General features: G+C 58.4%; 1 protein-coding gene across 1 annotated transcript; it reads right to left on the bottom strand.

Annotated features, from left to right (window-relative positions):
• Positions 1-546: 546 nt before the first annotated feature.
• On the bottom strand, positions 547-5,378 carry ANKRD63 (ankyrin repeat domain 63). Its single transcript, XM_069596038.1, has one exon. It carries the CDS (start codon positions 4,678-4,680, stop codon positions 3,532-3,534), a length of 1,149 nt encoding a protein of 382 aa, XP_069452139.1. The 5' UTR covers positions 4,681-5,378; the 3' UTR covers positions 547-3,531.
• Between the last annotated feature and the right edge of the window lie 4,523 nt (positions 5,379-9,901).

Genomic DNA, 9,901 nt, shown 5'->3' on the forward strand with positions numbered 1-9,901 from the left:
GCAGCCGCCAGGGATAGGGACAACTTTCTGGAGCAGCGTCTCCCTTTCCCCGTTTGCTTCTCCCACCCCCAGAAAGCTGCGGCTCTCCTCAACATGTCTACAGGAAGTGGCCTGGAAATGCCTCTAGTGAGAAAGCGGTCTCTGTTTCGGTTCTCAGAAAGGAAGGAGACCATGAGGAGCTGTGAAGAGCACAACTGGAAATCAAGAAACCCGGGTCTTTAAACTTCTAGCTCTGACACTGATTCCAGCACTTCCTTCCTGAGGTCTCATCCTGCCCTCTCTCTGTCGGGGTCACTGAAACCTCTAACCTAGGAGGAGCAAGGAGTCCCACAGACTTTCTCCCCACAGCTCCTTACCACAACCCCACCCAGACAGCTGCCCTGGTCTGAGGGTCCCAGTCCCAACCACTCAGCAGCACCTGATTCTTACCTCCAGGAGGCAGCCACAGTGGGCTGGGCAGAGAAGGAGGCTGAGAGAAGGTGGGACCTGCCCCCTCCCAACGGGAGCCCACAGTCAGGAGTGGTTGGCAAGGCAAAAAGACACCAGTTCTCTTAACTGAAGAACACTGGATTTATTAACTGTTCTGAGTTCTAAGAGTCCTTCCACTGCAGTGTCATTGCAAGCCTGTGCTTTGTGTCATTTAGCTTCACACACAGACCAGTTCTTAGCTTACATCAGCTCCAGTGGCACAGGTGACTTCACAATGATGAAAGCAACAAGAATTTGGAAAAGCAAAATGTTTCGAAAAGTCTCTGCTGGACCAGAGTGAGCTCAAGAGGACCGCAGCCTCAATGTTCTGGGGCTAACAATGAGAGGAAGTTCAGGAGAGCGAATTGTGGTGAAACGTCAAAGTTTTGCACAGAGCTGGGCCAGGTAAGTCTGCAAGAACAGCAAGGCAGTCACAATACACAATTTAGTTCAGACAGGAAAGATCTGCTGTGGTTTTTTAGAAACAGCACTTTCAACCATCAAACCCTTGGCAACTCCACAGAGAGGAGCCCTTGAAGTTGTTTACCCAATAAAGAGGACCTAAGGTGACCTTCAACCAGAAATCCCCATGTTAGTGACACTTAAAACATGACAGCACCTTCAACACAACATGCAACCCCAGACCCACGTCTTCAATGTGGTATTTTGAAGAAGCCAAAATACTTATATTCTTACACCATTAAAAACTTCATAAAAGTTAAACACAGTTGGAAAAGGATAAGCGAGCAAGCAAGGATCAGGATAAAAAGGAGTTTGCAGTTGGCACATCCAATTACCACCCGCATCCCACCCCAGATCCTCTCCCTCTGGCTTTTCAGGTGCTTTTTCAGAACTTTTCAGTTCACCCACCACTCAGACAGTGGGATATTTAGGGAGAGAAGAGTGGGGAAAGGGCAAAACACCCCAGAAACGAAAGCAAATCTCATCAGAAGAAAACAGTGCAGAATCAGTAGGCCCCACAGTTCAGAAATCACAAAGGACCGGTTGGAAGCTCCCAGTCTCTCAGAAGTCAGCCGGAGCTCTCCACATGCAGCCTTGGAAGATCTTGGGGTCCTAAGTGAAGGGTCTGGGCTCCTGCTACTCCACATGCGAGTTTTTTGTTCATTGTCCCTCACTTCACTGCTGTGAAATGACTTCAAGTATCCGGATTTAACATACTACAAGAGGAAGAGGATTCCATGGGTAAGTGCACAGGAACGGAGAAGTACACAGCGGTGATTTCAAGCAAAACCAGAAGTCTGAACTCCGAGCCAGGAGGCAACTAGAGCGCAGTGTTGCCACCAGGGGGCACCAGAGATCACGTCCAGAGTCTGGGCCCTGGCGGCCTCGCGGACCCTGGAGGGGTGGAAGCCCTGCGCAACCGTCTGACAACTACCTATACGAGGCCGGCCTCTGATCACCCACCCCTCACCGCAGGCCCTATTTCTCATCACAGGTTATTCTCGCTCTGGGCAGTTTCCTTAGAGTTACTGGCGAGAACCCCTCCGTTCTGCAAAGATGAACACATCGACGTCTTGAAAGGACCCCACTGCCGGCTCCTGAAGCGGCTGCAAACTCAACCTCTGGGGTTCACAAAAAACCCCCACGCACCGCTACCGCAACCGCTGGGCGCGCGGGTTCGTGTGCTGGCGCTTCCGCAGGGCACGCGATTCGCCGGACCCTCCGGACCCCTCCTGCTTGGCTGACACAAAGAAGAGGGCGGGGGAGAGGAAGGAGGGGACCAAAGGCCAGGCCAGGAAAGGGCCTTTAACCACCTCTCCATGGTTGCCTCTGACTCACTAATCTGCCCAGTATTGAAGCTGGGCCGAGCCTGAGTCCCACGCGTTGGGGCAGAGGCAGGGGTCCTTGGTCTCGACCTCTAGCATCCATCATCTGCCCTGCCCTCCATTAACGGCCCAGCAAGAAGCAGGAACCGTTTAACAGCCCCCTTCTAGCTCTCGCCAGTTTGATATAATTTAAACCCGGACCTGAGGCTCGTGTGGGCTTCAGACTCCCTCGCGCCGCAGCCGTTTACCGTGGCAAACACTTCAGTCAATTATCCCCCTCGCGGAGCTTCTATTTAAAGAGACATTGTCAGGTTCTTAAGCCTCGGATCAGACCCGCTGCTTTCTGCTTCACATACAAAGACTTAAAACATGAGTTCTTTGAGGATTGGAAGAAATACAATTAAGCAAAGCCTTCGCAACCGTTCCACCCTGCGGGAGCACCCACGTACGGGACGGAGGAGCTGGGAGGCGGTGGGGACGGGGGAAGGGCTACGTTCTTTTCCTTTCAGGTCTCTGAAAGTGAGAGGAAATCACTCAAGAGCCCAGAACTGGGCTGGGCAAGGGGAGGGGGGCGGAAGACCCCACATTGTCAATGAAGTTGAATCTTTGGATCAGGCAGAGGGAGCTAGAATTACTCAGCTGCTGGTTCAAGGGACAACTGGCATTCCTGCCACACACCCCCCCCCCCAAAGCTGCTTTCAGTGTACTAAGGCAGGAGTTTCTCCCCAGAAAAACTAAACTTCCAGATTTCTTCCCTCCTGTCCAGAAGGGCTCCCCTTCTCCAACACTCCAACGTGTAAGGGGAAGGAAGATTTAGGTGGTGTGGGGCATTATTGTCAGCATCACTGGAGTTGGACGGGGGAGACTAGGCCTTTGTTCTACAGGTCAACTCTTTCTGCCTGGCTGATGAGGGTGTGAGAAAACCCTCCAAGGGGAAGGAAACCCTGCGGGGGCCAGAACGACTCTGGACTACACCTTAGCAAGGAGAGAGAAGGAAGTCCAGCTGGAAGGTTGTAGCCTATGCAGCTTTCACAACAGGAACAGCAAGCCTTCAGAGAATGTGAGACTTAGGGAGTATCAACAAGCACAAAAAAGAAATAAGATAGGGGTCCCTTTCAGAGAGAGGGCTGAGGGAGTGAGATCTCATCTCAGCAGTAGGGGCAAGTTCTAGTCTCAGGGTGAGAAACTGCCAGGAAAGTGAGGGGCCTAGGAAAAAGAAATCCCAGTAGAGCAGAGATTGGAAGGTGGGGAGAGCAGGACTCAGCCTCGAGGCTGTTTACCGCTGAGCGTGCAGCACCACGGCCTCCGTGCCCCCCTGCCAAGGCTGAGGCCCGGGCACCGAAAGTGGCAGAGCATTGGGCTCTAATTCCTGGCCGCTCTCGGGCCCAGACGCCTCCCCGACCAGGCTGGGGATGTCTGGAGCTGTGGAGCGTCGGCGCAAACCCAAGCGGCCAGAGCCGGGATCACCTTCGGGGTGGGGGCTAAGACCAATGGGGGCTTGCACTAAGGTTGGGGGTGCTCCCTCCAGCACCTCCTGCGACAGCCACCGTCCAGCCCCCGAAGACTGGGGCGAATGCGGTAGGGCCATCAGGGCTCCCGCTCGCAGTCGCGCCGCCTCCTCCTCGGTCACGGCACCCAGCGCCAGGCTCATGCTCCGGCCCAGCTCCGGCCGCTCGCAGCCCTGTGCCCGGTGCCGACCGAAGCTCTTACCCCCCGAGCCAGCCTCGCCGCCGTGACCATGGCCGCCCGCCGCTCGGGCAAAGCGCGCCAGGAGAGGCCGCGGTAGGCGGCGGGGGCTGGGTCGTCGGCGCTCCGGGCTGGGAGCGGGGACTGGACGGCCAGGGGGGCTGTCAGAGTTGGAGCCCCGGGCCGCGGCGGCGGCGGCTGCGCGGCCCCACGGCCCTGTGAGGGCCTGCACACAGGTCCCGTGGCCGCGGGCGGCCGCCAGCTGTAGGGCCGTGAGGCCCGCCCGATTAGTGCGGTCGAGGCGTAGGCCGAGGCGGCGGAAAGAGCGCACCAGGAACTCGAGCACCGCCCCGTGGCCGCACGCGGCCGCCCACATCACCGGGCTGTTGCCTGCCGAGTCGGCCGCCTCGGGGTCGCCGCTGAACTGCACCAGCAGTTGCACGGCGTCCAGGTGGCCGCGCTCGCACGCCAAGCTGAGCGCTGTGCGGCCGCGCTCGTCCCGCAGATTCACTGCCGCACCCTGCTCCAGCAGTAGTCGCACAAAGCGCGCGCGCAGCGCGGGGTCTGGTAAGCCCACGGCCACCATTAGCGGCGTGCGGCCCTGCTCCGCCCGGCAGTCGATGATGCTACGGTCCAGCGCATCCAGGACAAAGCGAGCCAGGTGCACTTTGCCCGCCTGCATGGCCTCCAGGAAGGTGCGCGTACCCGCTCGGGGGCACAGGTCCTTGGGCTTAAGCATGGCCTCGGCCGCCGCGCCCAGGAGGCCCGGCAGCTCCGCGCGGGGGCGCCCCTGTTCCCGCGCCCCGCCGGGCTCGGGGGCGCTCCGGTATAGCCCCCTCCTTGCGTGGGCAGCTGCAGCTGAGGGTCCTGAGGTCCCGGCTCGGTCCCCAGTTGCCCCGCCGCTCCTGGGGTGCACCCCTGGTGTCTCGCTGCTCCTTTCTTGAGCTTCCCGCCTGAAGGTGTAGATTGCTTGCTACTCCGGGCTCCGCGCCTGGCCCGCCACAAGACGACGGGAACCGAAACTCAGGCCCCTCCTGACTCTCCGGCTGCTTTCCCGGTGTCCGGCGCCTCTCAGTCCCTCGTGGCTGGGAGCCGCGCCACTCACCCGCACCCGGGGCAGCCCCGCTCCCCCGATGAGACGGTGGCGCCCGCCGTGCGCGCCTGCCTCTAGCCCTGGCGGGGCGCGCCGCTCCTCATCTGCTGGCGCCGCTCCTCCGCCTCCTCCCCTCTCGCGGGGGCCGGGCCACGCCAGGGCGCTTGCTCCTTACTTGGGGGGCTCGGCGGCGCGGGAGCTGCCGCCCGCCTGGATACCTGGTTTTATAGCCTCGGGGGTCTCCATGACAATGGCTGCCCTAGAAGCGGGCTGAGCTGTCTGGGCCAAAACGGACCCGGCGGGGGAGACCGCCTCTGACCGCCACCCACCCCTTCGTGGGCCACGATGTCGGGGAGCAGCTCCTCCTCCGCGCTTCCCTGGGACTGCGGCAGCGGGGATGGGGCGGGGGCTGCTCGCCGAGGACTATGTGTACCCAACCCGGCCAATCCCAGTGTCACAGTCTGCTATCCCCACCCTCCGCCCCCACCGGAGTTGGTTCCCTGGGCTCCTTAGAAACTGGCGGGACCCCGAGCCCGTCGGGGAAGAAGAGAGCTACCCCCAGAAGTGTGGGTGGAAGGAAATGGAACCCCATGAGGGCAGAACTCGACCATAAGCGAGCTGGGGGTGGCGGCGAAAGGCGGACTGGGAGTAAATCACTCCCCAAATCCGGGGAGGGGGTACCTGCGCTACGCGGGGCTGGGGCCGCTCAATCTGGCTGGGAACGGCCCCTGGAAGTGTAGCGAATCACGCGCGCACACACATTCGTTCCTCCCGCACACACTCATTCGGCGCGGGGGTGGGAGGGGGAGTGCGCTCTCCAATCTCAGACGTTTCAACCCCGACAAAGCGCCCGCCCGCCAGCTCCCGGCGGCTGAGACGCTGGCGGAGCTGAGACGCGGCGACCGGAGCGGGCGTCTTAAGATCCGAGAGTGTGGCAGCCGCGTTAGCAACTCCTCGGCACTGCTCCCCGCTGCTTCAGGACCCGTCGCTACCCCAGAAAGAGCAAGGGACATGCAAGCCTCGCCCCAGGGTCCCCTTCTCCCTCTTGAGCACAAAACCACCCCCAGACCACAGGACTCTGACCTTTACCACTAGCTGACCTCTTCCGAGAGGAAGACAGCACGCGTCAGTGTGGGAAAACCACCACTGCCTCTCTCCCTCTGGCCCGCTGCTCCACCCTGGGCAGGGAAGGAGGGGTGTGCAGGCCTCGGCGGGGAGTCCGAGCGCCCAAGAGCTGCTGGGGGTGGCGGTGTATGGGGTGGAATGAATATTTGTGAAGAAGTGAGTCAGGAATCCACTACAGAATTCACTGAGACTTTTAGTGAGCCAGGTATTGTGTGTTCCCAGGTGTGGGAAATACAAAGGCGGAAATTTGGTCCAGGATGGAAGAGACCTCCCCTCTCAAGATGGAAGACAAGACCAGGACATAAAAAGCCGAGTTTATGGCCTGGGGGCTGAATAGGTCTGTAAAATACAAAACCGAGACAGTCCCTGAAGGAGAAAAGGGAATTGTGAAGCAGGGGTGGGCCCTAGGATCTTCCCAGGATAGGCCTTCCAAGATGGAATCTGGCTGCTAAGAAGCAAGGTAGACATCCTTATGGGGTTGCTGAGGCCAGGGCATGGAGACAGGAAAAACACCTTTAGGGGACAGTATTGAGGGCTGCTTTTCGGGGTCCTTTTATATGAAAGACAGGAAAATACAGGAAGAATGAAGTCCAGGCTGAGGTCCTCAGCCTGGGCAAAGCAGTGACCAGAAGCTTTGCAGCAGAATCTGCCTGGGGAAAGGTATGGGCAGGGAGATTTGTCTCTGGGAAAACCCAGTGGGCCCAGATGGCAGAGAGGCAAAGTGGATGCCTGGCCCTGCACCCTAAGCATCTCACCTCTCTCCAGCTCCCAGGCTTCCGAGATGTCCACCTGGCATCAGGGCCAGTCATGGAGCTGCTGCTGTTGCTGTTGCTAAGTCGCTTCAGTTGTGTCTGACTCTATGCAACCCCATAGACGGCAGCATGGAGCAGGGGCTCCCAACTCCCCTCTTGCCTGCGGGGAGCATGTGATGTATAGCTGCACACACCATGAAGCCTCCCCTTTTACTTTTTGCATTTTTTAATCCCCCTACTCTGGGATCTGCCGATTTTCTCTCAAGGTGTCACAGAAAGGGCACAGTATTTGACAGTAAAGTCCTAGCTTGAAGGCATTCACTAGCAGTGTGGCTCCAGGCCGGAATACTCTCATCTGAAAAAGAAAGCCGATAACACCAGCCCTGCCTGCTGCAAGCAACAACAGCAAGCTAGAGAGTGTCAAGGAAAGAGCTGCTCAGTTAGAGGGCAGAAAGTCCAAACCCACCCCCAGACTGGGGCAGGTGGCGGTGGGGGGAGGCATCCTGGGGTCGGAATAGACTCTAACCCTAGCAAGAATGCAGGAATTATCTCCCTGTTTTCTCAGGCTGCAGAAGAAAGGTATTCCTCTCTTCATGACTCAATTTCCCTTTTCTGCAGCATGAAGGAAATTGCTGTCTTCTCTTTCTCTGTTTCCAAGACTAAGGGAGGGGGTATCCCAGAAGTCTGTGTGGCAGGCCGGCCTGACAAGCCAGGACCTGACACCCCCAGGTGGAGGAGAGAAGCAGCTATAACACAGAAGGGGCACTAGTCCCAAAGAGCCACGCCGTGCCTCTCCTCCCTGGGCCACCCAACCTTGTTTACATCCTTTTTCTCTGTGGTGGATGAAGAGTTCGAAGGAAGGAAGGGAGTTGAGGCAAGGCCTCTCTCTGGCCTGTCAGGGTGTGCTGAGCTGTGTGCGCTAAGGGAGGAGCAGCAGTTCCATTGCTTCAGCCCGTGCTACCAGCCCAGCAAGGCCTATGGCAGGACGGTGTAGAGGTGGGGTAGGATGGGGTGGAGGGGGGTGGGATGGGGTGGGGAGGGCAATGCCAGGTCTCATGCCCTAAAGCCTTTGCTCTGACTTCCCTTGGGCTCAGCATGTTCTGAGCAGAAAAGAAATAGCAACGATGAAAAAAAGCCGAGACTTTGCTTTGGAGCACAGAGGCACCAACAGCCGGAATTAGAAGCTGTCGCTTAGGGAGCTGAAGGCTGACAGGCGATGGAGCTGAAGCAGGCAGGGGGCAGGCAGGCACGCCACACTCCCCTCCCCTCCCACCTGCTGAGCCTCCCCCATTGCAGGCCCCAGGCTGGCAAAGGGCTTCCTCCCAGAGGCGGCTGGGGTCTGCAGTCTGTCACTCTGTCTGCAGCTGCCCCCCTCTGCAGGCTCCCTTCTTTCTTCCTCAAGTGTCACCAGCCCCCTCATCCAGTCACGTTGCACCAGCTCAGCAGGGTTGGGCCTGGTGGCACGTGGCTGGGAGATCCAGAGAGCTGGGGGGAGGGGGGTATAGGGGATGGGGTGAGTCAGCAGGGGACTCTGGCAGTGAGTCAGCAGTGGGACTGGGAAGGGGGTAGGGACCTTTCTCTTTGTGAAAAAGGTGAAACTGAGGCATGCCGCTGATGGGGAATCTGGCCCCAGCCCCCTAGATCTGCAACAGGAGTGGAACTTAGGTGCTCTTCCCTGGCCCAGAGCCCTGAGAGAGGGCATCAGTTCTTCCTCTGCACATCCCTGGGGGCCAGAAACTAATGCACCCCCAGGGTCCGAGGACTATGGCATATTCCCAGGGGCACCCTGCCATTTTTCCAGAGGACAGAAAGCAGGAAGGTGGATATTTGCCCCCTCCTTCTGGGAAGCCCCAGCCTCTCCAGGAAGCAGGACTGCATCCTCTCCCCCATTCCTGGGCATCTTAGCCCCAGGCTGGAGGCCTAGGGATGTTGCCCCAAAGTGACTGAGAGGCAGAGAGAAGGAAGTCTACTTCCAGTGAGCGGCCATTGACCAAAGCTGGGAACTGCCCAGGGGGCCTTATTTGGTGCTGGCTCTGGCTAGGTCAGTGAGTTCCTTTAGGCCTGGATGCTCATCCCTGTGAAGTTCTACCCCTGGGCTGAGGAGGAGAGGGGGCAGCTGAGTGCTCAGCTGGAGGGCTGAAGACAGAACACTGGCCTGGGATGTAGATGTCCCAGGCTTAGCTGCCTCCAGCGTGTATGCAGGTTGATCAATGACAGGACTTACTTCTGTGAATGAGCAGGGCCCCAGCCTCATCGTGCCATGAGAGACTGCTAGCATCCCAGAGATCGGCCCCCAGAGGAATGGGGGGAGGGGCTCCTGTTTATTTTCCAAAGGCACAGGTGCTCATAGCTAATGGCATTTGCTATAATTCTCTGATAAGAAAACAACCTCTTCCCAGAATCTACCCCCCCCCCCCCCCCCCCCCCCCCCCCGCACCCTGCCTCTTCCAAGCCAGGGCCTGTCTTCATGTGGGATTTGAGACTGTGTCAATAGGTGTTAGGGAAATCCCTGGTGGCTCAGAGGTTAAAGTGTCTGCCTGGAATTCAGAAGACCCGGTTTGATCCCTGGGTCCAGAAGATCCCCTGGAGAAGGAAATGGCAACCCATTCCAGTACTCTTGCTTGAAGAATCCCATGGCGGGAGGAGCCTGGTGGGCTACAGTCCATGGGGTCTCAAAGAGTCGGACATGACTGAGCTACTTCACTTTCACTTTTCTTTCACTTTCAATAGGTGTTAGGCTTCCCCGGTGGGTCAGGGGCCGCAGAGACCCGGGTTCAATCCCTGGGTGCGGAAGATCCCCTGGAGAAGGGCATGGCAACCCACTCCAGTATTCTTGTGTGGAGAATCCCTGTGAATCCCCATGGACAGAGGAGCCTGGCGAGCTACAGTCCATAGGGTCACAGAGTCAGAGACAATTGAGCCACTTGGCAGATGCAAGCACAAAGCCTCCTACAGCATATGGTGGGGTCAGCCCTAACTGCCACAAGAGT

This window comes from Ovis canadensis, chromosome 7 (assembly GCF_042477335.2).
Source record: "Ovis canadensis isolate MfBH-ARS-UI-01 breed Bighorn chromosome 7, ARS-UI_OviCan_v2, whole genome shotgun sequence".
NCBI lineage: Eukaryota > Metazoa > Chordata > Mammalia > Artiodactyla > Bovidae > Ovis > Ovis canadensis.